Raw genomic sequence first — 27,683 nt, 5'->3', positions numbered from 1 at the left:
GGTTTTAGGCTAGGAATGATCACAATCGGAGGGAGGTCCCTGCGGGAGGAGGAAGGAGTTGGAGCAGGCGGCGCAGGGCTGGAACCTGGTTTTCGGAGGCGGATCCGGAAACGGCTGCGAAGGTCAAGGGCAGGTGGGTGCGAAGAAGTTAGGGAGTGGGGGTGGGGTGACGCACCAGCCAGAAGGGAGAGCCGGGAGTGGGAGAGGAAACCTGGGCGGAGGGGAGGGACCCGGCGGAGGGGAGGGAGGGAGTAGGGTGGGGTAGTGTGGGGAGGGAACCCGTCGGTGGCAGCGTCATGGCGCGCCTGCTGCGAGCCTTGCGGGGCCTGCCCTTGCTGGAGGTGCCTGGGCGGCCAGCTCGGGCTTGTGCGTGGTCTGGACCGGGGGACTCAGGTAAGTCTTCTGTCGCCGCCGCCTCGTGGCTTTCGGTTTCACCGCCCTGGCTGACCCGGGGTCGCCTCCCGTGAGGCCACGAGAACCTGGTCGCCGTGGTCCCGCTGCCCCTTGCAGCCTGAGTTGTGGGTGAAGTTGGTGTGTTGGGGGAGCATTGATCCCGGAGAGAATCCCGGGAAGGTACGAATTCACTCCCCACGCTTGCACACAGTGCGTTGATGTGTTACGTGTTAGTTCGCGCACAAAATCGTCCGTGTCAGGCAGGGCCACAGTCAGGGACCCAGTGGCGGCCAACAGCTGGCCCTCGCGCGCCCTCCCCCGAGCAGGAGTTGGTCCTTTGCCCTGTACACCCCCTTTCCGAGGACTGCCAGCGGCCTCCTGTCCTGGGTGAGCGGCCCACTGGCCCACTGCAGTCTCGTGGGTGGTGCTTGCTGCCGTGCATGCTGCATCGGTCTGTGTGGATCTAGGATCCGAGACGTGTGCTAATCATTCTCGTGTTCCCACAGCCATTGTGAGTGGAGGAGAGACAGAACGGGGATGGGGTGGTAAGGGCTTTTGATCCCCATTTGTGAGTTGAGGCAGTTTTCCATCTTACCGGGGAGGAAGGAGTCATCAATTTTGTGCCCCTGTGGTTTGGCGCTGGGCAGCAGCTCTCTTGACCTTCTTTCCAACCCAGTTTTATATTTTATGCTGCCGAAGGGTGCCGATTCCTGTAGAAGTCTTTTTAGACCCTTGCTACTTTAAAAATTTAGTGTTCAATAAATATATGCCCGGAGATTGTGGACTGTTAACTGATCCAACACGACTTCCGGTTAGAGCTTTCCTGGCTCCTTTGGTATCTCAGCGAGACCTTTTGAGATCCGCTGGAGCTGTGCTAGACCTTATAGCTGAGTGACTTTAACGGAAACTTGGTGGAACTGGCGCTGTCAAAAGCAGCCTGATGAATAGCCCTGGGAGCTGAGAGTCTTCAGCCACGCTCAAGTTGGCTAGACATCAGTACATAGCAGGAGCTGTGTAACTTACCAGACAGCCGCTCCAGGGAGTTTATTCTACGGAAATAATTCAAAAGAACAAAGCTAAGACCTTCTTAACAGCATTACTCTCAGGATGGGAAACTGGCCTTAACCCAAACAGTTAAGGGCTACTTAAGTAAAGCATGAAGGTCCAGGTCAACAAACTGCATCCATTAAGAATGAGAGGCATGGTTCTGTGGTTACAGCCTTGGTTGTGCCAGCCTCAGCTCTCTGCCCCTTACTGCCTTTGATGTGTGAGTGGGGGCATCCATAACAAATACTAAGTAGGGGGCATACACAACATGTATTCCTTACAGTTTGGGAGGCTGGGAGGTCAAAGGTCAAGGAGACAGACGGATTTGGTTGCCAGTGGGGACCCACTGTCTGACTTGGAGATGTCTGTCTATCCTGTGTGTGTTCATATGGGCTTACTGTAGAGCCAGTGGAGACAGAAACTCACAGAGCGGAACCCCCTTCCTTTCCTCCCCTGTTGTTCCCCTACACCTCTTCCAGTATTGGAGATGAAGATATGCTGATCTTTAATGTGCATGAACTTCACAACAGAGCATCAAACTGTGTCGTGAAAACAGGTGCAGGGAGGAAAAAGATGAACCCACCATCATGGCTGGAGTGCACATTTCCGGGTGGTGGTTATGAATGGAGGGGGCACAGCAGGCCCACCTATGATGGAGGGGAATCAAAGTTTGGGAGTCTACATCATGGGCTGGGATCTGGAGATGTTGAGGGGCAATATGGAGGCAGAAAGGAAGCCTAGGGCAGGACCCCTCCTCCCTAGTAGGCAGGTTTAGTAATCATTTGAGTCTGTCTTTTCTTATTTGTATGCTAAAGTGCTGAACGATGATAAACGCCTTCCAGTGCTGAACAGTGAAAACATTTATTATCAGAATTAGGCTTTTGGTCTGGGTTGGGTTTTGTTTGTTTAGTTGTTGTTATTACTGTTAACTTGACCCAAGCTAGAGTTATTTGAGAAGAGGACCCTCAGTTGAAAAAATGCCATGAGAGACCACCTCTAGGCAAATCTGTCAGGGCATTTTCTAGGTTGATGATTGCCGTGGCTGGGCCCAGTCCTCCGTGGGCCATGCCATTTGGGGGCAGGTGGTTCAGGGGTGGATAGGAAGAGCAAGTCAGTAAGCAGCGCCCCTCAGTCATCTCTGCTCCAGTACTGCCTCCAGCTCCCGACTTCCCGCAGGGATGGAGGGGGACCTGAGTCATGAGATGAAATGAGCCCTTCATTCCCAACTGGCTTTTGGCCATGGTGTTTGATCACCGCAATAGAAACCCTAACTAAGACAGCTTTATACCCACCTTAACTAAATGTAGTCTTGTCCTAGATGCTTTGCGTACATGTGTCCATATAAATATAATAGGACAGAAGTAAGAAGGAGCAGGAGAAAGAGGAGCAAAGGATGGACAGAAATCATGAAGCACAGTAATAGATTGAAGTTGAGCAAAAGTATCTGGAGGTCAAGGCCAGTCTAGACTACATAGTGGGTATGGCAGCCTGAACTGTCCAAGACCTTATCTTAAAACAGAGGTAAGCAAACTGATAATAGACAGATTCACTTTAGGGATGATACAATAGGGATCTCTATGCAAGGGAATTTTTAAAATACAGACCCCTCTGGCAGACAAAATTAAAGATACCTTTACAAGTAGCTAGGGAAGGAGTTTAATATCTCTTCCCTCAAAGACCATCTCTATCCTGTCCCTCACTGCTCTCACCTGGGTCCTGATGGAAACCACTTTTCAGAACTAGCATGTGGACCATCTGCACCACCCCTAGGCAACTATCTAAAGGATTCGAAGTCCTACCTCAGGGATATTTGCATATTCATGTCTACTGCTGCACTATACACAATAGCTAAGAAATGGAACAGCCCTGATGTCCAGCAGTTGAATGGATAAGGAAAATATGGTATTGTTGTGGAGTTCAAAACCACTTGGAAAAGACCACCAAACTCAATTCAGATGGAAAAGACCACCAGACTCAATTCAAATAATAATTAGCCAAATTGATTAAAACTGCTATCAGGGCCACAGTCTCTAAGTGCCATCTAGAGGTAAGTGAAGGAAACCTTTGACTTTTAAAGCTAGGTCCTTGAATATCTACAAAAGCAAGTGAGGGAGGCCAGTGAGCTATACTACTCTGCCAAGATTAGGTTGTCAAGGTGACCTCAAAGTAGTCCTTGAATATCTGCATCAGCAAGTTACAAAAGCCAGAATCAGGAGTCACTCATATCACTGCAAGCAGATGGTCTCTGCTGCATCGTTTTGAGGGGTGGGCAAGAAATCCAGAGCTTTAAGGAACTTGAGTCAGAGACAGCTATTAGATACCAAGGTGGATGCCTATCATAAAATGGAGTTTCTTTAGCCATCACAGTACACACACACACACACACACACACACACACACGCACGCACGCACGCACGCACGCACGCACACACACACACACACACACACAGGAACTTTATTCAACTCTAAAGAAAATAAAATCATGGTATTTGCCAGAAAATCAATGGAACTTGAAATCATTATGTTAAGCAGAGCATCCCAGACCAGGAAAGACAACTGCCTCATGCTTCCTTTCATATGTAGACCCTCTATTTTAATTATACATTTCAATATATTTGTGGGGGGGGGATCAAGATACAGGTCATAAAAATGGACAGAAGATGTGGAGTTGAGGAGAGGTCTTCGAAGGTTGTTGGGGGAAGGGAAACAGAATGTGTGTACAAGCAGAAGGAGGGCAGGGAACAGAGAGATGGGGAGGAGAATTCGAGAGGCAGTAACAAAGACAGCATATGTGTAGAAATGCCTTGAGGAAATCCATGACTCTGCGGGATAATTTCTTTAAGTAAATTTTTTAAATTGCAAAAATGAAATGGAGGCACAAAAGGCTTTTTCAAAGTCATGTGACTAATCAGCAGATCCCAGAAGGGTCAGGAAGGGTCAGGACGGCCAGAAAGACTGATGTGCCCGACTGCAAAGGGGTTATTATAGGCTCTCTAAGGAAAACTAAACCAAAAAAGACTTGAAATTGTTTAATGCAGAAATGGGGAAGAGAATCCACTTCCACTGTGAGGTACCTTGGAGAATTTGCTTGGTAGTATTTCCTACGGGAGCCACTTCTTTGGGGTCTGTGCCCCAGGAGGAGCAGACAGGCAGGGGCTCTCTGCTCCTCATAGTTCTTGTTAATGAAATGGGTGAGGAGGCATCTTGGGCCTGAGCCTTCTGTGAAGAATGAAGCCGCAGTGGAGAGAGCAAGAGCTGGGCTCCTTCCTCGGGGTGACAGAGCAAGCCAACGTGGGGAGGGACAGTGCTTTATTCCAATAAAGCCAATTCCTTCCTTAACAATCCAGGGTCGCTTACAAAGTCCAAGCTCTCGCTCAGCAAGACTGACTGGCAGAGGAAACTGACCCCCGAGCAGTTCTATGTCACCAGAGAGAAGGGAACTGAAGCGGTAAGCAGGATGACGTGCAGTGTTCTGATAAGATGTTCTGGGGGCGGGGGATTGGAGGAGAGGTGCCTACAACCCTTCATGTGCACTGTGAGGATCTGGTCAGCCTCCAGCAGTCTCTGTATTAGACCTACAGTTTCTGCTCGCCTAAAGAAACGAGAATCCTTCTCCACCCTTTAGTGCCACGCATGCGCTCCGCTGCCCGATCCCTGCTGACCAGGCCAACAGTCTCAATCCACCTCCTTCTTTCTCCTCCTCTCTTCCTGCTTTCTCTTTCCCTTCCCAAAGGAGTCTTTTGGGAAGAAAGTGGACCATGCTACTTCTCAGCTCATAATCACTTGGAAGCTCACCATGGCTCTGAAAGTAAATGCACAGTACTTAAGTACCAACTGGGCCCTCCCAGCAGTGGTCCCTACCCGAACCCCTGCCTCGGATGCAGCCATGTTTCCCCTGGCTCCCTGGACTATGGCCTCATTGTCCTCACAGCAAGCAAATGCTCCGCTTTCTTCTTTTCAAGGCCCCTGTGTCTTGGGTTTCTTTCCCTCAGCCATTTGTCCTGATAATTAATTCAGACCCTCCTTTTAAGATTTATTATTATATATGGAGTGTGTGTGTGTGTGTGTGTGTGTGTGTGTGTGTGTGTGTGTGTGTACCTGTGTGTGCCCTCAGGGTCCTGAAACGGCATGGGAATCCCTGGAACTGGAGTTACAGACTATTGTAAGCTGCCAAACTTGGGAACCAAACTTGGGTCCTCTGGAAGAGCAAGGAAGTGCTCTTAAGAGCTAGCTTCCCCACCCCAGATCACTTGCCCCTTTCTCAGCCCCTGCCTAGGTTGCCTCTTCCGTGTTTTCTCTCACAGCAGTTGCCCCCCTGTTCTGTTTCCTGGTACTTGGTCTGGTGCCTGGCTAGCATAGGCATTCAAACAAGGGATGCCGGTGAATGTCGCGTGTCAGAGGCGGGCACACCCAACTGCACTGGTCAGTCTCAGCCTCTGTTCATTTCCGCAGGCCGCAGCATTGTGCTGGCACTGCGGGTCACCACAAGTGATGCCAGGGACGGAGACAGCCGCTGGAGTTTTACTGTTGAGCTGTTCCTGTGAGACGCTTTCACTTTTGAAGTAGATCCCACGGGGAGACCCCAGCGTAGCAGTTCATCAGTGTTGTGTGACCAGCTTGTTGGTACCCATGTAAAGTACCGGCAGCTTCGGTCCTTCAAACATGACCACGGGCTCAGTTTCTCTGATGCCACAGACACCAGACAAGCTGGCAGGTCCTTACAGATTCTTGTGTAATATTTTTTTGAAGTTATATTTTTGTTCAACTTCGTGTGGGTGGGAATGAGACTGTTTTTCTCACTGTTGTGAACAGTACAAGGGAAGCGCACGCGATGCTCTGAGAGGTTGGGGGTAACCCCAGCATGTCCTAAGACTAGCCTAATTCCCAGGTAACCAGCCAGGCGAGGTTTGGTATGTACAGGGAGCCTGGAGACAGGCTGCCAGATGTTTAGGAGAATAAATCTGTGGGCTTCTGAAGCAGATGGTGCAATATCCTTCGCACTTGGCCCTTTTACAAAATGAGTATCATCCATTATTTTAACTAATGTTGTAAATCCCTTCCAGTTGCTCCATTTCCACATATAACTTTAGAATTGTGCAGAGCTGGAAGCATCAGCCAGCTTCGTTAGTCCAAGGGAAGAGAGACTCCCAAAGCCTCCTGATTGGTGACTCCTAATTAAAATTCAGTTGCACACGCGTGCGTGCGTGCGTGCGTGCGTGCGTGCGTGCGTGCGTGTGTGTGTGTGTGTGTGTGTGTGTGTGTGTATGTATGTATTAATCCAGCAGTGGTGGTGTGTTAGCGGTGCTTGCAGCCAGTGAAAGAATTTGCACCCTGGCTGAGTGATAACCAAGAGTCAGGTATCAACAGGAGAGGAATTAGTTTCTCAGGTCCTTCTCTGCCCTCTGGGTCTGGTCTCCCTGCTTTGAACGCCACGAGGAGGACCAGCTTTCTTGCCCTGTGGCTTCTGATTGACATGAGGCTCCAGGAGATGCCATGAGCCTCAGAGAGCAGGGTAGAGAAATCAGTCAGGACCCAGCATCCTCTCTATGAGGCAGCCCACATGGGCAGTCCTGGCAGCCACAGCCTCACCAAAATCTCTTTCCTTGCCCCATAGGCCTGCTGGGGATTGTGTCCTCACAGCCACCAATCCAGGGGCTCCTCCCCTCTTTCATTGTTTTCCATTTGCTCTGACCCTTCCTCTTGAATAAGATTACCTGCATGCAGCCATCCTTTCAAACATGTCCTCTGCCTCTAGCATGGGAGAACAAACAGAATCAAAGGAGAGGGAGCTGTTGCTGGTCCAGCCATACTTGAAATCACAGGGTGATGTTGACGTTCCTTCTCTTTCTGACCCTGTTCCCTTCCCCTGTGCGGGCAGTCATTTCAATTCTGGCTTCTGAATCCTTCCTTCCTTCCTTCCTTCCTTCCTTCCTTCCTTCCTTCCTTCCTTCCTTCCTTCCTTCCTTCCTTCCTTCCTTCCTTTCTTCCTTCTTCCCTCCCTCCCTCCCTCCCTCCCTCCCTCCCTCCCTCCCTCCCTCCCTTCCTTCCTTTCTTCCTCCCTCCCTCCCTCCCTCCCTCCCTCCCTCCCTCCCTCCCTCCCTCCCTCCTTCCTTCTTTTCCTTTTCCTTTTCAGTTTCCAACGGAGCAATAGCACCGCCCAGACCTGGATGAATGACTGACAGACCCTAACCCTCTCTTGCCTCTGATATCTCTTTGCCTTTCCAGTCATTTTGGTTTTTTATTGTGTATGGTTGTTTCCCCTCTCCCCTCCACCTTTCCCTCCTCCTTTTCTTCCTCCTCTCTTTCCCTCAGTGCTAAGAGTGGGCACAACAGCTCTGACCATGAGCACACAGCCAGTGAACAAGTTCAAAGTGTGCCCCTCCAACCCCTGTGGTCAGCGGGAGCAGGTCTCCATTCTTCATCACAGTCCGCTCACAACCCAGTGTGGTCTGGCTTCTCCTACCTTCCCACATCATCCATATTTGCATGTCCTCCCTGTCTGAAACACTCCATTTCTCATCTGCTCCGTTCTTACCCATTCTTCAAAGCTCAGCTCAGTAGTGCTTGGCATTTTTCTATAACCAGCATCTATCAGTTACACACATTAATAAGGAAAGGTTAAAAGAATAAAGATACCCGCCCTCGAGTCTCAGACACAATCTGCTCAGAAAGCTTCATGGACACTGCTTCCAGGGGAGGGTCCTTTGTTAGTTCTCTCTTGTGGCTCTCATCACAAAGTATGACGGTCTTCTCATAAGGCAGTACAAGAAACTTTGGTTTTAATTTGGGGAAGGTAATTAACTTTTGAGTCAGTTTTTCCCATGTGCAACATTAGCACCCAGTCCAGCACTGATTATGTTCAGATTATCAGTAAGTACTAGGACAAACAGATAAAATAGAAGCTGTTCTGTTCCCAATATATAAAAGGCTTGGACTACATCAGGGAGTTGATGAGGAGACATTAGCAGATAGGCATCATGGCAGGACATAGATTAAGTAATAGTTCCTGTTCATTTGGATTATTCAGTTTATTTACTGTTTATTATTGTTACAGCAACCCCCTGACTTTTTTTTTTCTTTTTGGTTTTTCGAGACAGGGTTTCTCTGTGTAGTTTTGGTGCCTATCCTGGATCTCACTCTGTAGACCAGGCTGGCCTCAAACTCACAGAGATCCACCTGGCTCTGCCTCCCGAGTGCTGGGATTAAAGGCGTGCCCACCACCGCCCGGACACCCCCTGACTCTTATATTAATGAAACTGTGTTTTTAATTTTGTAGGCTGCTTGGTTTCCGAGGACAGGGCTTTGCAGATCAGCTTCCATGGCAGGGATGTTCACAGTGCTCAAGTCAGGTGTCACTGTGAATGAACAGCTCACTAGACTCATTCAGACTTTGGTGGCTAAATGTTCTATTTCTTTCTTTCTTTCTTTCTTTCTTTCTTTCTTTCTTTCTTTCTTTCTTTCTTTCTTTCTTTCTTTCTTTCTTTCTTTTCCTTCCTTCCTTCCTTCCTTCCTTCCTTCCTTCCTTCCTTCCTTCCTTCCTTCCTTCCTTCCTTCCTTCTTCCCTCCCTCCCTCCCTCCCTCCCTTGCTTTTTAGACAGGGTCTGGTTATGCAGTTCAAGCTGGTCTTGAACTCATGATCCTGCTGCCTCAGCATCACCAGTGCTATGATGGCAGCCATGTGCCACCAAGCCAGACTTTTAAGTTTGAGGCTTTTAGAGAGTAAGAGCATCCAGGTGTGTCTATCTGATAGACTCACCAAGTGGATTTGAACATCCCTCAGGAAACTTTTTAAAATAATGCAGTTAGCGCTATGGGGAGTTTTTTAAGTTGGTGAATCTAGAGAGGCAGGAGAGCTGATTCCCTGGCAGCTCTGCCACTCAGCCAGCATGCCGTGCTTTGAATCCTGTCGTCTGTGTGGTTGGGCAATGCTTACCACCATGACATGGCTTTAGCTTGTGCAAACTCTCGTTGTAATTTTGTTGACTGAGGGGATGATAAAGAGATTTGACAAAATTTTTTAAAGATTATTTTATTTGTGTGTGTGTGTGTGTGTGCGCGCGCGCGCGCGCGCGCGCGTGCGCATGAATTTATGTGTACCATGTGTGTGCAGGTGCCCAAGGAGGCCAGAAGAGGGCACCAGGTATGGATTACACTCATTCACTGCTCTAATTCCCCTCATACCCCTTTCACCTGTTGAAAGCCCACATCTTCTTTGAATCCTGTGGATGTCGTGCTTTCATCTACACGATGACCAAGCACTGGGACCCTGGCTCATCATTTACCCCCGACTGACTCTACACAGTGGTGATGCTGCATGATGTGTTAACGGCACAACCGCAAACCCACTGAACAGTGCTTTTGATGTATTTGTGTTTTCTCTTCCCTTCTCTCTCTCCCTCTCCCTCCACCCCTCCTATCAGAGATCCATCTCAGGGTCTCTGCATACAAGTGAAGTACTCTACCACTGAGCTCTTTATATTCCATCTTTAATTAGAGAGTTCAAAGTGTCCTAGACGAGTGTTTAGACTCCTGTTGCTTTAGCCCTTTTGAGATGAGAGAGTGAAATCTTCCAGGATGGCAGAAGATGGGACCAGTGTTCATGCTTTTTCACATACTTTGATGTTCTTGGATGAAAGGTGGTACATAAATACAAAGCATTATTAATGTCACAATTTGAATATTTGGCATGATAAAGGCCAGGCTGTAAAGAAGCTTGCAGGCTGCTTCCTTGGCTGACTGCAGCTTTTCTCTGCTGATATTTGCACGTTGTCAAATGAATGCAATTCCTTGACTGGAGCTTTATTGTTTGTTTCTTGGTCGATTATTTTTTTTTCAATGGTGGCAATTGAGCTTAAGGCCTCTCGCAAGCTGGGCAAACACTTTAGTACTGGGCCAGCACACCCTCAGTCTGCCTCTTGGGTTTGTCTGCTTTATTGCCTGAGTGTGATGGTGTTCCTTGCTCCTTGACTTTCAGCCTTTCAGTGGGATGTACTTGAACAACAAGGAGACAGGGATGTACCATTGTGTGTGCTGTGATAGCCCACTCTTCAGGTAAGACGACAAATGTGAAGAGATCTTAGATAAATAATACTTAATAAATAATACTCCCAAGTTTCTAATTTTTTGGTGCTGAAGACTGAACCCAAGGCCCCCCTGTATGCTTCCAGCCCTCAGGGCCCATTGATCGCCTTTGTCCTCTCTTATTACCGCTGGAAGGAATGCTCCACATGCAGGATATCTGTCTGTCTTGATTTTTTTTTTTCCGATATTTCATGTAGCTGACAGGGCTTCCCAGCTCATGTTCTTCCTTATGTATCTCTGAGAGAGAACAAAGTTCTGATGGGGACTTCATGATAAAGCCATTAGGATTTTTTAGAGGGGAAAGTATGTAAAGAAATCTAAACCCTAATAGTATTTGCGTGGCCATATGATTAAAACTATACCTCTCCCAGGGAAAATGGGTTTATAATTTAATTTAGCAAGCGCAGACTTTTATGAGGCTTGATTCCCCACAGTGCCCAACAGAAGCGAATACCGTGCCCTCGTCTACAGAACTAAAAGTAAATTTAATTGTCCCTTGATTTCAAAGCCTCTTTTAAGTCAATCAGCATCTCAAATCTTTCAACAAAGGCTTTTTTTGTTTAGATATGCAGGAAATAGTCTTTAAAAAAGTAGATTCAAGGAAGAAGAAAGGAAACATCTTTGAAGTCTTGTTTTTCAGAACTTCAAAGATGTTTTCCTTTCTTTTGCATCAACCTTAAATTGGTTTAGAATAAAATATAAATCAAGCCAGCCCTGTGAATCTTCCATTAGGCAGAGGCTCCTGTCCTCTGGGCTTTCAGCAGCCTGGCTTCTTGGCCAGCCGGCTGCTAATGCGCGCTGCATTAGGAAGGCAGACCCTTCCTGCAAGGACAGGCGTGATTAGGATCGATTTTCCCGCATGCTCAGGAGGCCAGGCCATGGCCCAGGCATATCGGTGCTGGTAAGGAACCACCTGGAAGAACCCACTACCAGTCACCAGCCACCAGCTCAGGAGCACCAGGGAAGACCAGAATGAAGTAAGTTCTCACACAGTAGTGTTGGAAGAACACGTGATTTTTTTTCCTTGTCAGATCACAGCCGTCAACACAGACTTCTGTGATCCCAAGAGGTCTTTTTTTTTTTAATTCACTTTATTTTTAATTGTGTGTGTATGTGCATGCGTGTGCACGTGTATGTGCAAGTGTACACAGGTGCCCTCAGAAAACAGAAATGGCCCTGCATCTGGAGTTACAGATGTTGGGGCCTGTCTGACGAGGGTGCCTCCGGCCACACCTATCATCTACAAGCACATCACGTGCTCTTAACCACTGAGCCACCTCTGCAGCCCTGAGATCAAAAACTGTGAGGCCTTTTGTCCTCCAGCAAGCGGTCAGCTCTCCAGCAGATGCAGGCTGAGGGTATCCTCCAGTTTAGTTCAGACCTGACCTTGTCTACTTGGAGACAGTGTCAGTCAGCTCTCCAGCAGATGCAGGCTGAGGGCATCCTCCAGTTTAGTTCAGACCTGACCTTGTCTACTTGGAGACAGTGTCAGATCCTGGGGGCACAGTTCAGACCCCACGTCCTGTGCTCTACTTGTGATGCCCAGCATACTCGCCTGGTTGTGACCTATGCTCCTGACCAACCAGCTCTCAGTCAGGCTTCGCACACTCTCCCGTGTTCCCTGTTTCTCTTGAGTAGTACCCGGGACTCAGGAAAGCACTTACATTTACCACTGCATTGGAAAGGGTATCACCGTTATGAAAGATACACTTAAGAGATAAGTAGAATGGGTATCGGGGAAGGATACTGGCTTCCATGCCCTCTCTGGGAAAATTCTCTAGACGCTTCCATGAGTTCAGTTAACCAGAAACTCACCAGACCCTGTCCTTTTGGGTCTTATGGAGGCTTCATTCCAAAATCATGGTCATGAGTGATCAGCTCCCTTCCCTGCATGTTGGGGGTGGGGCTGAAAGGCCCAATGCTCTAATCATGCCTTGGTGACGAGTCCCCATCCTGCATCCATCCATTAAGCTATTAGACTATAAAAAGATACTGTCACTTTGAGGATTATGAGAATTTTAGGAGTTTTATAATGCTAGAAAATGACAGAAAGAACCAAATATACAGTTCACAGAATCACAGCAGTAAAGCTCGAGGCTAAGGTTTCAGAAAAATTGCTTATTCCTTCATCATCATTTCTGTCAAAAGGAGAAGTCAAAGGTTAGGATGACAAGCATCCTTTCAGCTGGGGACCTTGTAAAAGTCTAAGACTACGTTCTTACCATTTAGCTGCTGGATAGGTGTCCTGTTTCTCAATTTGGGAGATGAGAAGTCATCCTTGTAAGAATGCATTCCTACTGTTCAATCTCCAAGGTCCTGGTGCCCCCGTTGGTGTCCTCGTTTCTGTTTATTTCCAGAGGTGGCCTTCCCACTATCCAATGGCTCCTCTCCTCTCACCGTCTGGGGTCAGTCACAGCATCGAAAAATAGGGGAGCAGAGAGAGAGCAGATGTGGGAGCTCTCAAAGACTCCAACTTGTGGTTTGACTCAAGGTCAGAGCGTCAGAGTTTATGTTGCTCTCCAAGGCTGTATAATAGGGTGCAAAGGCGTGGTTACCAGGTGTCTTATACTTCAAGGCCTAATCACAAGATGCTTTGCCGTGGGGCGTGGTTACCAGGTGTTTTGAAGGGTCTACACTTGGTTGTATGTTGTATGCCCTCCCAAAGCTGTCCTGTGTCTCTATCTTTTTTCTTAATCTACTTCTATATTTCCTATCTAGCATTTCTCAAATTCCTCACTTCCCCTTTCAAGGGATTCTTCAATAGGCTGGGGCTGAACCCCATCACTGAACCCCGACAAGCAGAGTGAAGAACTCTGGCCAGCAGGGCTTGCTATGGTGAAGGACACCACTCTGTGTCTACACTATAGATCTGATCTCTATAGAAGCCTCAGGTTCCATGTGACTGTTAAGCATCCAGAGTATAGCCAGTGTGGCCGAGAAGCTGGGCTTGTTAGGTTTTTAGCAAATTTAAGCTTAAGAGGCCATGTGTAGCTGGTAGCTATAGTGTTAGCACAAATTAAGTCAAAATTAAGTGTTAGTCAAAATTAAGAAAGTTATATGGCCAACTCTGAGTCATAGTGAAACAGTCCACATCCAGAAGAAATCCAGTCAATACTCTGGAAGCCTAACCAAGTAGCCAGTTCCCTGAACTAGCAGTTACTTTGTAGCTCGAGTTTTCCTGCCTTGCCCATAGTCAGGACAAATCTCTGTCACCCGCCAGTCCCACAGCCGCTCAGACCCAACCAAGTAAACACAGAGACTTATATTGCTTACAAACTGTATGGCCGTGGCAGGCTTCTTGCTAACTCTTCTTATAGCTTAAATTAATCCATTTCCACAAATCCATAAGTCTATACCTTGCCATGTGGCTGGTGGCTTGCTGGCGTCTTCACATGCTGCTGGTCATGGCGGCGGCTGCAGTCAGTCCTTCTGCCTTCCTGTCCTTTTATTTCTCCTCTCTGTTAGTCCCGCCTATCCTTCCTGCCTAGCCACAGCCGATCAGGTTTTATTTATTGATCAATCAGAACAACTTGACATACAGACCATCCCCCAGCACAGCCAAGTGCAGACTGTAGCTTGATTTTTTCGCCTTGCCCACAGTCAGGACAAATCTTTGTCACCCGCCAGTCCCACAGCCGCTCAGACCCAACCAAGTAAACACAGACACTTATATTGCTTTCAAACCGTATGGCCGTGGCAGGCTTCCTGCTAACTGTCCTTATCTTGCTAACTGTGCTTTTATCTTAAATTGATCCATTTCCATACATCTATACCTTGCCATGTGGCTGGTGGCTTACTGGCGTCTTCACATGCTGCTGGTCATGGCGGCGGCGGCTGCAGCGTCTCTGGTCATGGCGGCGGCTGCAGCCTCTCTGGTCATGGCGGCGGCTGCAGCGTCTCCTTCTGCCTTTCTGTCCTTTTATCCTGCCTAGCCACGGCCGATCAGGTTTTATTTATTAACCAATCAGAGCAACTTGACATACAGACCATCCCCCAGCACAGCCAAGTGCAGACCATCTCAAACACCTGCACTCAGGCCCATGGTCCTAATCATCCTCTATACGGACCTGCTGGGTAACGCCACAAAGAACCTGAGAATGGGCTCCCACAGACCTACTGAACATCCCACAGCACTTCCCCTTTCTTTTTTTTTTTTTTAAAAGGAAGGTTTTAACTTTTACACATCTCCAAAGTCAGCTTGGTATATTTGGGAATTTGGGCGTAGCTTCTCTTAACTACTTCCTGCTGGAGGGGGGCGCTGTATCTTATGGGGATGCAAAGAAAATTTTAGGATCATGGAGTAGTCCGTGAGACCGTATCGTCTGAGCCAGTTGCCTTGAAACGATTCTGGATGTTGGATCATCTGGGCCATGGTGTCATCGGAGACCTTTCAGGTGGTCTTGGCTGGTCAAACCTGATGTATCTTAATCTGGAACAAATCCATAGCCTCTGGCTTTCTGTAGAGACAAAAGCAGAGTCTCCTTTCCAAAGTAACACATCCTTATATCCAAATTTTAAAGTCAAGATATCTTTAATATATACATATTGGTTTAACTCAACATCTTTTACGATCAAATGTTTTTCTGCAGTTAAAAATCCCAAAGACAATATAATCCAAACTCTCTGTGTGATATCCATCTTTACATGGCTTATTTTTTATATTACTTTTACTTTCTCTTTAACGACTTTATTTTTTTAAACTTTCTATTTCTTTATATAACTGTCTATGTTCCTTTTCCTCTCTCTTCCAAGCCCCAGGAACCCGCCAGTAACTCAAACCGGCGGCTGCCGCTCATTTGAGAGAGAGAATTAGGAACTGTGGGGCGTTTACCGACATCACCGTTCCTGGAGAACTTACCGACGTCACCGCTCCGTGTGTTGAGTTCTGAATCCTCTTTACCACCATGCGAGGATTCTTCTCAGATCACACTTTATTGGAGCGCCTCTTGGTTAAGGGACTTTGTCTTTAGTATTTTTTTTTTTTTTCATAACACCGGCCTTTATCCCTGTTCATTTGTCCTTTTTCTTTAGTCCCTTTTTTTTTTTCTTCCCTTTTTTTCTTTAGCCCTTTTTTTCTTTAGCCCAAAGTTCGGGCGCCAGCAGACCATCTCAGACACCTGCACTCAGGCCCATGGTCCTAATCATCCTCTATGCGGACCTGCTGGGTAACGCCACAAAGAACCCAAGAAGGGCTCCCACAGGACATACAGAACATCCCACAGCATTACTTCATGAACCTCCATTGTTTCTTTTCAGTCATTTTAGTTTTAAAGGCAAAGTATTCCCGCCCCCCTGCTTTTTAAAAAAGAACTTTTGAGTTTTTGTTTCATTTTCTTGCTGATACTGAAGTAAGAATATAGAGGTCTAGCTTCCTGTTACTGTAAGAATATATCTGTCTAGCTTCCTATTACTATAAGAATATATCCTTCTAGCTTCTTGTTACTATAAGAACATATCCATCTAGCTTCCTGTTATTATAAGAACATATCCATCTAGCTTCCTGTTACTACAGTAAGCACAGGAGCTAATCAGCTTATAAACATTTTGGCTCACAGTCTTGGAGGTCTCATTTTTATGGCAATAGTGTATGGTAAAGCAAAACCCCAACTGCATGGACAGGAACAAAGGGGAGGAAGAGGACAGAGCTAGGCTTCCACAGTCCTCTTCAGGAACATACCCCCAGTGACCTAAAGAACTTGCACGAGGCTCCATCTCTTAGCAGGTCCACACCTGCCAGCAGCACCAAACCGTTAACATATGGGCTTTAGGGGAGCGTTTGTTTGGGTGGGAGCTCCACCTCAGCCCCTGGCACCCCTATACCCAAAGAGTCTGGAATGTTTGGAGGGAGTCTGGTGGAAGACCCACCTCAACTCCCCTCCCCATCTCTTTCCCTTAACCTGCTCCTTCAAAGCCCACCAAACACAGCTCCTCCCCCAGAGAGGCTCAAGACCACCCACATAGGGTATATAAGCAGCATCCCCGAAGACAGACATATGGTTCTTCCAGTCTGGCATCCCTGTCTCCTCTCTGTGGGCTGGGGAATCGCCCAGGAGTGCTTTACCCATTAAACTTGGGCCTTCCAGTTTGGTCTGGTTCAGTTTGCTACATCAGCAGAGAGGCCTTCAGGAAGCCTAAAACTTATCAGCATTTAGTACCAAAATCAAATAAATCATAATAATCAGTTCCATTCTAGACACACTCTTTTTTTTTTTTTTTTTTTTTTTTTTTGGTTTTTCGAGACAGGGTTTCTCTGTGTAGCTTTGCGCCTTTCCTGGAACTCGCTTTGGAGACCAGGCTGGCCTCAAACTCACAGAGATACGCCTGCCTCTGCCTCCCGAGTGCTGGGATTAAAGGCGTGCACCACCACCGCCCGGCGTTAACACACTCTTCTTAAAGAGCATCCATTAACAGGAGTGTGGTAAAGGCTGTCTAGGTGTCTGCATCAATGCAGTTCCCTTGTTGGATAACTTTGGGTAAATTAATGTCTCTCTGCCTTGGTTTTCTCATTTACCTGTAAAATGAAAATTGTGTGTACCCAGTTCATAGGGTTGTTGGGAGGATTATGAGTTAATATATATAAACCTGGCAAAGCAAGGCGGAATACATACTAAGCACTCCAGACATACTAACAATGGTGTATTATTAGAGACAAACCTTTCTCAGGGATCGACATTAAGTGTGTGTTTTATGATGAGGAATTCTGGAGAATATGTTCTAATCAGTGAAAAGATAAATGAAGACTGTATTATTGAGCATTCTTTTGTTTAAAAAAATATATTTTTGAACACTTTATTTACTTACTATTTTTTATATGTTTGGGTGTCTTGTGGGTATGTGTGTCTGTCTGTGCATGACATGCATCCAGTTCCCGTGAAGACCAGGAGAGGGCATCAGATCCCCCAGGACTGCATGTAGATGCTAGGAATCGAACCAAGGTCCTCTGGAAGAACAGCCAGTCCTCTTCCTGCTGAGCCAACTCTCCAGCCCTTCCTTGAGCATTCTTACCGTTCAAGAGGATAGTGTTAGGAGTATATTGTTCTCTCTCTCCTATTAGCTCTTTATTTCTAGTCTTGAGCTTCACAAATGCCGTGCCTGCAAATGTTTGTGTAGTGTCATGTAGCTGAAAGATTTCCTGTGTCCCAGCCGGCTGGCAGTCAGGACAAATCTCTCCTACTCGTGTCCCCCAAGTAAACATGCAGAAGCTTATATTAATTAAAACTGTTCAGCCATTAGCTCAGACCTACCACTGACTAGCTCTTACATTTAAACTCAGCCCATTTCTGTTAATCTGTATGTCGCCACATGTTCTGTGGCTTTACCTGTGTGTCATTACATGCTGCTCCCTGGATGGTGGCCTGGTGTCTACTCCTCTGATTCAGCCTTCTTCGTCCAAGAATTCTCTTTGTCTCTTTATCCCTCCTATACTTCCTGCCTGGCTACTGGCCAGTCAGCTTTTTATTTATCAACCAATGAGAGCAACACATTTACAGCATACAGAACATCCCACAGCACTTCCCCTTTCTGTCTAATCAAAAAGGAAGGGTTTAACTTTAATATAGTAAAATTACATATAACAAAACAATAATCAAGCAAGAATTACAGTTACAATATCTAGTCTATTTGTATTTGGCAAAATTAAAGAAAATATTCTAGCTATCTTATATTTGTGAGTCTAAAGGTTTATATCTAATTTATCTTTTATCATAACCCCGGGAAAATTATAACTATCTAGTCTTCAACTATATCAAAGACCCCAGAAGGATATAATATTACCTAAGTAAACAGAAGGAGCATTGTAAGCAACTTTCAAAAATCTAGAATGATAGAGACAGCTGGCTACCTGGAAAGTCACCCAAAGTTCCTCTGTGACGTTGGGGTATCCATTCTTCAGCCTACAGGCCTAAAGTCTCTCAGTCGCTTTTCTCTGTGTCTTGTAGAATATCTGGCAGTTTCTTCTGTGAAGCAGGAACCTGAAGGACCATTTTGTTGCAAAGTTCATTGGTCACCTTCCCATGGGTCCTGCATGTCCAGTTGATACAACATTTTGTCAAGCAGTCCAGGCAGTTTCTTGCCCAAATGGCTATTTTTGCCAAGAAGGAGATAAATTCCATATAGAGTGTCTTCAATGCCCATCTTTCTCTTTGAAGTAAATCAGTGCTGCCAGGAGCAGATGTGCCTCACTATCTAGAAAGTCTAAGTTTTTAAAACATTTTAAATGCCATATTCTGTAGGTCTTTGAAGTGTTTGAAGACTACCTATCTAATTGAAATATATGTGTGTATAACTAGAAAACTTAACTAACATGACTATAAGTTTGATTATCATAGATGACTAATTATTAATCTATTTTTAATTATCCATTACAATTTCAAATGAGCTACACAAACATAATACCTAAAACAAGAGTAGGAATATACATACAGTATAACAAAATTAACTTTAAATTTGTATCAATAAACTAAAATCTACACCAATGTAAAGCATTTTAAACAAGTTGTTGCTCTTTAAAAGTAGATTCAATAATCTACCCTTTCATCCTATCATATCTATACTATCCCCTTTTCTTCTTTAGAATGAGATTGCATTTATAATCAATAACAATTTGTAACCAACAACCTAAAAAAATACAAACATCTATAATTTATATTTTGGGAATGTGGGCATAGTTTTCTAGGCTACTTCTTGCTATAAAGGGCACTGTATTCTTATAGGGATCCTGAGAAAATTAAGAATATGGCCTGGCTAGCTCAGTCAGTAGAGCATGAGACTCTTAATCTCAGGGTCGTGGGTTCGAACCCCACATTGGGCACCAGCGTCACAATGAAGGGAAAAGTTTGTCAACAGAAATCGAGTCAGAAAAATTAAGAGGCAAATTCAGGAACCCTGGCTTCTTTTGCAAATTGGTGGTCATGCTGTGTGTTCTTGGCATGTGCTCACCCTTACTCTGTACTGACTTAAGTTCCTTAGAGTCTAGGTTTCTCCATTAAGTCTTCTTGAGAGCACACACTGCATTTGGCTTTTTTTCCCCCAACTCTTCTAAGTTCCTGTTACTGTGCCAGCACACAGTTCAGAGCTTAAGTGCTTCCAATTGGCCCAAGCATTTTATTTAGCCAAGGAGATAAAGCTGATGGGCTGTTTGAGGCCCTTGGCCAGTTAATTTTATGTACATACATCATGGGTTGAATGTGTGTCCTGGTTAGTTTTGTTATTGATTTAACACAACCAAGGCCACCAGGGAAGAAGGCATTTTAATTGCATTTGTGGAAGTTGTCTTGTGTAGCTAGGGTTTTCCCGCCTTGCCCACAGTCAGGACAAATCTTTGTCACCCGTCAGTCCCACAGCTGCTCAGACCCAACCAAGTAAACACAGAGACTTCTATTGCTTACAAACTGTATGGCCTTGGCAGGCTTTTTGCTAATTGTTCTTATAGCTTAAATTAATCCATTTCCACAAATCTATACCCTGCCACATGGCTCGTGGCTTACCAGCATCTTTTCATGCTGCTTGTCATGGTGGTGGCTGGCAGTGACTCCTTCTGCCTTCCTGTTCTTTTTTTTCTCCTCTCTATTAGTCCTGCCTATACTTCCTGCCTGGCCACTGGCCAATTGGTGTTTTATTTATTGACCAATCAGAGCAATTTGACATACAGACCATCCCACAGCAGTCTTGATTTGTGTTTGATGTGGGAGGGCCCGGCCCACTGTGGTCGGCACCAGCCTCGGGCAGGTGGTACTGGGTCGTGTAAGAATTTGAATCTGAGCACAGAGAGCACATGCAGTAAGCAACATTTCTTCCTCCATGGTTCTGCCATGACTTCCTTCAGTGACGGATTGTGGCCTGGGAGTTGTAAAATGAAATAAATCCTCTTACTCCCTATGTTCCTTTTGGTCAGAGAGTTTTATCACAGCCACAGAAAAGCCGGCTAGAGCACTGTGCCTCTGAGGAAGACATGTTGAAGCCTTCATCTCCAGAAGCTGTGAACACGACCTTATGTGGAAGGATGGTCACTGCAGATGGAATGTGTTGCTTTACTCCAGTGTGACTGGTGTCTTGATAGGAGGAGAGGAAACAGGACCAAAGAGGAGACTGCATATGAAATGGCCACAAAGAAATGGAGCGATGCAGAGGATTGCCAGTCACTTCCAGATTCAAGGAGGAGGAGCAGAGAGGGCTTCCTGGGGCCTTCTGGGGACATGGCCCTGCTGAGGTCTTGATTTTGGACTTTCAACCTTCAGACCCATAAGTGCATCCCACCCATTTTGTTGTAGTTTGTTAACACCACCCAGTAAGCTACTGCGATGTTTGCTCCAATCAAACACCTTGGCTCATCCACCCATAGCAGCTTTTCTGCTGCTGAGCAGCCCGGCCTTGCTGATGTCGCCTGAAGACTTCAGTTATGAAGTCCCTGTGGATAAGGAACAGAAGTCATGTTTTTGAACTCTTATCTTTTTAGGAAATATCTTTATTTTTATATATTTTAAATTATTAGTGTATGTATTTATGTACACACCTGAGTACACAGAGGCCAGAAGAGTATGTCTGGCCCCCTGGAGTTCCTGCTGGTTATGAGCCTCTCCGAGAAAGAAGTATGTGTTTTTAACTGCCAGCCATCTCTCCAGCTTCTTGGACACTTGTCCTAAGCATGGGATTCAGTACAAAGCAAGCTGTCACCTGCGGTGAGGAGCCGCATGCTTCCATGTAATAGATGCTGTAACTGATGCTTCAAGTCTTTAAAGAACTTGCCGAAGGCCCTTCTGCCAGAGTCCTTTGTGTTGCTGACACAGAACACCTGGTACTGGTTACTTTATTGAGCAGTTCATTGGGGGCCTCGGGAGACTGAGAAGTCTGAGAGGATGATGCCATATCCCCCTGGGTTCAAAACAGAAGGCCGAGGGTAGAGCAAGCACACAAAGATAAAACACAAGAGTGGCCTTGTTTCACCAACTTGCTGTCTTGTGAACTGGCCCGAGCCTGTGAGAACTTCAGTATTCCCTCTTAAGACCTAATCACCTGTCAGCACTGCCACGGGGCAAGGAACTTTCAGCTTAGACTGAAGTCATGTCCAGACCCCAGGAGTCATACATCTGTTAAGTGCTGGCACTCAGCTCGCGTTCCACAGGAACAGGAAGTGTGTCCGCACCAAGGTCACCACCACCTGCCTGACAGTTGGCTGTGAACACCCTCACTTCAGCAGAGCCCTCAGCAGCTCTCGGTGGTGGTCTCTTGTCATGTGAGGAACTGAGGCCTGGCACGGTTTAAATAGCTTACCCGGGATTCCACTGCTGCCAGCCTGCTGCTAGGCCTCGCTTTATTGCCCAGGTCTCTGTAAGCCGTTCAGACAATGCTTTGACTCGGTGTCTTCACCTTCTGGTGTCAGCCTTCCAAATCACAGCCACAGGTCCCTAGGGAGACACTACCAGCCTCTCAAGGTACAGCTGGTCAGGTTACCCCACAAGCTCCCTTTCCAGAGCCTGGTGCCCAGCCATGCCTGGCAGGGCTCCCATTGTCCTTCTCAAGGGTCTGCCTTAACTGAAATGAGTGGCGCCCATCCGTGGAGCTTTGTCTCCGTTAATCTGAGGGTTGAGTTGAGGGTTACCAAGCCGGCGATACTTTGCAGTGTATCACCGCTCCCCAGAGATCCAGAATCAGCTTGTTAACCGCAGACTCTGGTGGCGCTGTTCTGCCTCCTCTACCTCCCTTCTTCCCCCCAGGAGCTGCTTCTGGAGGGGTTTGTTGCCAGGAGTGGAGGGGCATATCTGCAGTCCAAGTGACCAGGAGGCTGAGGCAGGGCGATCTAGAGTTCAAGTTGCCAGACTGGGTTATACAGTGAGACCTTATCTAAAGAAAACCTATTTCAAGATTATGTATTTTATGGTTATAAATCTTTCTTAAATTAGGAGCATTTGAGGAGCCTGATACTAGTTTGCTATATATATATATATATATATATATATATATATATATATATATATATATATATATATATATATATTTCACCCTGATGTCCTGCATGTCCCAAGTAGCATATAATATTGTTTAAAACTTCCTGTATCCCTGCTCAGAAATGAATGGGAATGCTCCTATGGTTACATTTAGAATTATGATTGATTACCCACTGCTTCTTCTGTTGCTTATGGGAGGAGCTGGCTATGGAATATCCAGAAACACAGGAGAGCAAACTCAAAAAGCAGATACAAAAAAAAAAAAAAAGAAAGAAAGAAAGAAAGAAAGAGAAAGAAAGAAAGAAAGAAAGAAAGAAAGAAAGAAAGAAAGAAAGAAAGAAAGAAAGAAAGAAAGAAAGAAAGAAAAAAGAAAACTCTGTCAGAGTATCAGAGTATATGATCCAGAGGGGCTTCAGTTTGTGAGGAGTGAGCCATGTGACCTGCTAATCAATTAAATATGTATCTTGGACTTATTAGTTTGCCTTCATGCTTACACTGTTGGTCTCCAGTGATGTTTCTTGGGCTTCTTATATTACTCGGTAAAATCTCCAAGTTTCTGACAATTCCACCAGTAAAGGTTTATTGTTTCCCATAAAGCCAGTTAATGACTTTTTATTAGCCTTAGATTCATTTGTCGATTTTAAAAAGAGCTTTATTGCATTCATAATTCTCTATCAAAATTCCTTTAGTGGTTAGTAGTGCATATAATGCTGAGGGCAGGAAGAGTCAAGAGGTGCTTAGAGTATTTTTTTCCTAGGATGAAGTATTCAGGTGAATTTGTTCTCTCTCTCTTTCCCTCTCTCTCTCCCTCCCTCCCTCTATCTCTGTCTGTCTGTCTGTCTCCCCCATGCTAGGGATCAAACTCTACCTTGTGCACGTTAAGCAGGTGCTCTCGCAGTATCTATAGAAGTGATCTCAGGTGAATAATTTTACAGAGAAACCAAGCCAAATGTGCAGCTGCTTCTAGCTGCTTCTGGCTGGACTCAGGGTTGCTCACATTCCATAAGCATCTGCTATAGGCAATAATAACAAAAGCTAAAGAGTGACAGTGTGTGCCATGTGTCAGGTCTTATTCTGAACATACTGTGTACCAAAACACCTCAGTAATTCCTCCTAGCAACCCTGTGAGACTATCACTTCACTGTTGCCCATGCCTCGTGAGTTGGTAGCACCAGAGGATCAAATAACACTTATAAGGATGCAGATGTCATGGAGTGTGGCTTCCCACCGAGACCTTTTGGAAGTCAAGTGATTCCTTCAGAGATTCTCAAAAAGAAGCCCCGAGGCTTCCTGAGATATTTCTAGGGGAGCAATGAGGTGCTGAAACTTGAGGCCTGGACCTTGTATGTGCTAAGGATACCCTCTACCACTGAGCCACACCTCACTCCAGCCCCTCTTCATTCTGTGGTTTAGTTACAACCATCTCAGGGTACAGTGAATGCAGAGTCACAGATACCAGTTTATTTAAATGTTTTTGAACCAGACAGTAAAAATATTTGGAAAATTATGAAATAACACAGTCATGAAGTTGTAGTTGGAAAGTTTTTCTGTGTCCCACCCAGTCCTGCAGCCGCTCAGACCCAAATAAACACACAGAGGCTTATATCAATTACAAATTGCATGGCCATGGCCTATGGCTCAATTTTCTTGCTAGCTAGCTCTTAGACTTAGCCCATTTCTATTAATCTATATGTCACCACATGTTCTGTGGCTTTACCTGCATGCCATTAATGCTGCTCCCTAAATGGCCGCATGGCTTCTCCTTGTCTTTCTTTTCTCTTCCTGTCTATCTGCTTAGATTTCTACCCGTCTCTAAGCTGCTTTGCCACAGGCCACTGCAGCTTTACTTATTAACCAATGGGAACAACATATATTCACAGTGTACAGAAAGGCATCCCACAGCACCTGGTTCATTCTAGAAAATATGATTGTCACAAAAAATGTTCTGTTAATACATAAAGAACTTATTATGTATTAAAATGAAGTCAAGCATGGTGATATGTGCTTGTGGTCCCAGCCCTCAGGAAGCTGAGGCAAGATCATGAGTTCAAGGCCATCTTAGGCTACATAATGAAACTATCTCAACAACAACAACAAAAGTTGTGTAATCCTGTTTTTAATTCCAAATCATGTTTCTCACTTGCTAAATATTGGTCAGGGACCATTAATAATTTGGGGGCACAGAGGGGCCCTGAGAACAAATGTTTGCCTTCCTGTCATGTGGCCTTGTTGCCCATGAGGCTGTGTCCAACTGAGCTAGGCCTCAGATTCTTCATCACTCATTTGTTCAGTTTTAGGCAGGGTTTAACTTCAAATCATTTCTTCCTTACGGAGAGATGGTGGTCTCTGCTATCTGTAATTTTCTTTATGTTTCTGATGTGCTTTGCCGGCACTCTCCTGTGTGAGTTCTAAGAGAACGATAAGTCTTTTGTAATGCTGGGAGTCAAACCCAGGACCTTGTGTGCCCCAGGCAAATGCTCTGCCACTGAGCCGCAACCTGGTCCTGAGGGTGAAGTGTTCTGGGAGCAGGTCTCCACTCTTTAGCCCCTTGGCCCACTCCAGTGATTAGCATCCTTTGTCCCCAGGAGACCACCCCAAGCATCAGGCTTTGTCCAGTGATTAGTCAGAGTGCCGGGCTAATTGATTAATGACAATACTCATAATGAGAGCTCATGAGCACCTGCCACATGCCTCGTTTTCCACCTGGCGCCACCGAGGAGTCTCCTGAAATCCTCAAAGTCTCCTTGCAAGGCAGATAACCCACGCCCACCCGAGATTGAGTAGCTGGCCTATCACACCTCTAAGAAGTGGCCCGAGAGCTTTCGTTCTCCAGGACAGGCAGCCCCGGCAGCCCGTGTTCTGGTAATAGAAATTTCCATTGTTACAAACGGCTGTCTCATGAGCTCTTAGGCTGATGTGCCTCCGTCCTGCAGACCTGCAGACCTTCCCAACCACTGTTACTCCTTTTTCATCTCTTCCTTTCCTGCCTTTGGAATACATGGATTCGATCTGTGGTTCCTCACATGCAAACGAGCTCACACAGCCTCAGTGGTTTTAGTTCTTTTAGGTCAGATGTAGAGAAAGAAGGCAATCCCCCGCAAGGAACAAGACATCCTTTCACTGTACCCAGACAATGTCTTGAACAGCAAAGGAGCAGCAGGAACATTTCCCTGGCACTGCGTCTTCATGAAGCCCAACTAGGGATCTGGCAGAGGGAAGTGGGAGTCCTGTCCTGCTCAGAACAAAGGGATGAGGCCTAAGAATCTCCTGATATGCCAACAGCCATGTGTCTAATGGCTGTGTGCCTGCACTGTCCTGTGACCACTGTGTGTCTCCACTGTCTCCCACAGTTCCGAGAAGAAGTACTGCTCTGGCACTGGCTGGCCTTCGTTTTCTGAGGCTCACGGCACAACAGGTTCAGATGAAAGTCATGCAGGGATCCTGAGACGCCTGGACCGTTCCTTAGGATGTGCTCGCGTGGAGGTAGTCTGCAAGCAGGTGATGTGTTTTGCTGTCCTTTTCTTGGTGCCTCTCTTGTTCTTCCATGGTGTACTTCGTCATCAAAATGCCCTAGATTTGTACCCACACTTGTGATGACCCCTCTCTCCCATCTCACCAGGCACTGAAGATGAAGGTGGCATCTCTCCACCTCGTTCCTACTTAGCAGCATGCCACCAACAGGCAGATTCATTAGCCCCTTACTCCTTGGAGCCTGAGGAGGAGAAGCTTGGGTCCAGATGGAAAACTTAGCTTGTGTTTTATTATTGTTATAATTATTATTACTATTGTTATTTGCTGTGTTTGCATTTGCACGCACACACACACACACACACACACACACACACACACACACACACACACACACACACAAGCTCCATGGCACATGTGAGGAGGTCAGAGGACAAATCTCAGGTGTCAGTTTCCTCCTCCTTCCCCCTGTAGGTTCTGTGGATTAAGTCAGGTTGTCAGGATCACACCTCAAGTGCTTTTATCACTGAGCCGTCTTGCCGGCCCAAGGAGACTCATTGTTATGTTCTTTAGTGCTCATCTTTTCTGTTGCATGGTTTTCATAAGACGGCAACGGCTAGCAGATGAAAAGGACTAAGTTTTGTCTGCAGGAAGGAGAAGTGATTGCTGAGTGCCCACCCAGATTGTATCAATCCTTACCCGACTTGTGCTGGGTTGTCTTCGTAATGACTCTATGGTGTAGGTTATGGTTGTGATCCCCATCTGATAGATGAACAAGTCAAGACCTAAGCTTAATCATTTGTCCCCATGCTCACTGGGGCAGTAGCTGCCTACTGCCAGAGCTCTCTGTGTCTACCATATATCCAAACTGAACCAAATTCTAACACAAAAGCCATGCTTCCTAGCTGCCAGGCTCTGGGGTGGGGTGGGCCACGTGGAGTTGTTTTCCTGAAGAGTGACAAAGGCGTCTTTCCCCTGCAGTGTGACGCTCACCTCGGCCATGTGTTTCCCGATGGACCCGAGCCCACTGGCCAAAGGTTTTGCATCAACAGTGTGGCCCTGAAGTTCAAACCAGGCAAGCACTGACGATCTCCAGGAGGCCCGTGCTTTGCCCTCCACCTTGTAGAGCCTTGCTTCTGAAATTCAGATGGACGCCTTGTTTTGTTCACGACACATTTAGGCTAAGGTTGTTACCGGCTGCCCGGGAACCACAGCTTCTTCGTCACCTGAAATCAACTCAACCCCAACTTCCTCTTGAGCTGTGGAATTTCACAACAGCAAAAGGCAGCCCATTCTTCAACTGGCTTCCAAGGCTTCGGGTGGGACCTTTGCAGGATTTGAACAGGTTCGTGGGCTGACGAACACCTAGGGCTGAAGGGTCCCCTAGCACCTGAAGTGACCTGAATTGGTCATCACAGTTAATTCCTTCATGGACGTCCACAGGTGAGGGTTCATGGGGGGAGAAAAAGGAAAGGGTGGCATGGATGAGATCCCAGTGCTGAGAAGGAGGACGGGAGTGGCCGAGCATGGGAATCAGGTGCAGCGGTGGGTGAGATTTGTGGTTTCCTGTCAAGAATCTCACCGACTCAAACATTCGACTTCCAACCTTCCAATCCACAAATGGGATACGTGTGAGTTGAGTCAACTTCAAGGAACACTGCTCTCCCTCAACTCTATGCTACAACACTAACCTTCAAAATACTCAAATAAAATATTGACATTGATGTTCACTTTTTGTCTCAGTCTGTTAAT

The 27,683-nt window shown here is 46.3% G+C and overlaps 1 protein-coding gene across 2 annotated transcripts; it reads left to right on the top strand.

Annotated features, from left to right (window-relative positions):
* Positions 1-27,661, top strand: Msrb2 (methionine sulfoxide reductase B2). 2 transcript variants are annotated; one of them, XM_042278039.2, is made up of 5 exons: positions 1-133; positions 4,788-4,888; positions 10,415-10,491; positions 25,814-25,961; positions 26,913-27,661. In XM_042278039.2, exons 1-5 carry the CDS (start codon positions 16-18, stop codon positions 27,015-27,017), a joined length of 549 nt encoding a protein of 182 aa, XP_042133973.1. In that variant the 5' UTR covers positions 1-15; the 3' UTR covers positions 27,018-27,661. The 2 variants fall into 2 exon arrangements, with proteins under 2 accessions (XP_042133973.1, XP_006978794.1); XM_006978732.4 differs by lacking the exon at positions 1-133 and adding an exon at positions 261-393.
* The last annotated feature ends 22 nt before the right edge of the window (positions 27,662-27,683 follow it).

The sequence above is a fragment of the Peromyscus maniculatus genome, chromosome 5 (assembly GCF_049852395.1).
Source record: "Peromyscus maniculatus bairdii isolate BWxNUB_F1_BW_parent chromosome 5, HU_Pman_BW_mat_3.1, whole genome shotgun sequence".
Classification (NCBI taxonomy): domain Eukaryota; kingdom Metazoa; phylum Chordata; class Mammalia; order Rodentia; family Cricetidae; genus Peromyscus; species Peromyscus maniculatus.
The sequence above is the reverse complement of the archived record's forward strand: the minus strand, read 5'-3'. Positions and strand labels throughout refer to the sequence as shown.

Bases quoted from the DNA above. Each gene is read 5' to 3' on its own strand.
- Msrb2 (XM_042278039.2), top strand. From the start codon at position 16: ATGATCACAATCGGAGGGAGGTCCCTGCGGGAGGAGGAAGGAGTTGGA. The intron at 4,889-10,414 runs GTAAGCAGGATG...CTTGACTTTCAG, and splicing joins GAGAGAAGGGAACTGAAGCG to CCTTTCAGTGGGATGTACTT. The intron at 10,492-25,813 runs GTAAGACGACAA...TGTCTCCCACAG, and splicing joins TGTGATAGCCCACTCTTCAG to TTCCGAGAAGAAGTACTGCT.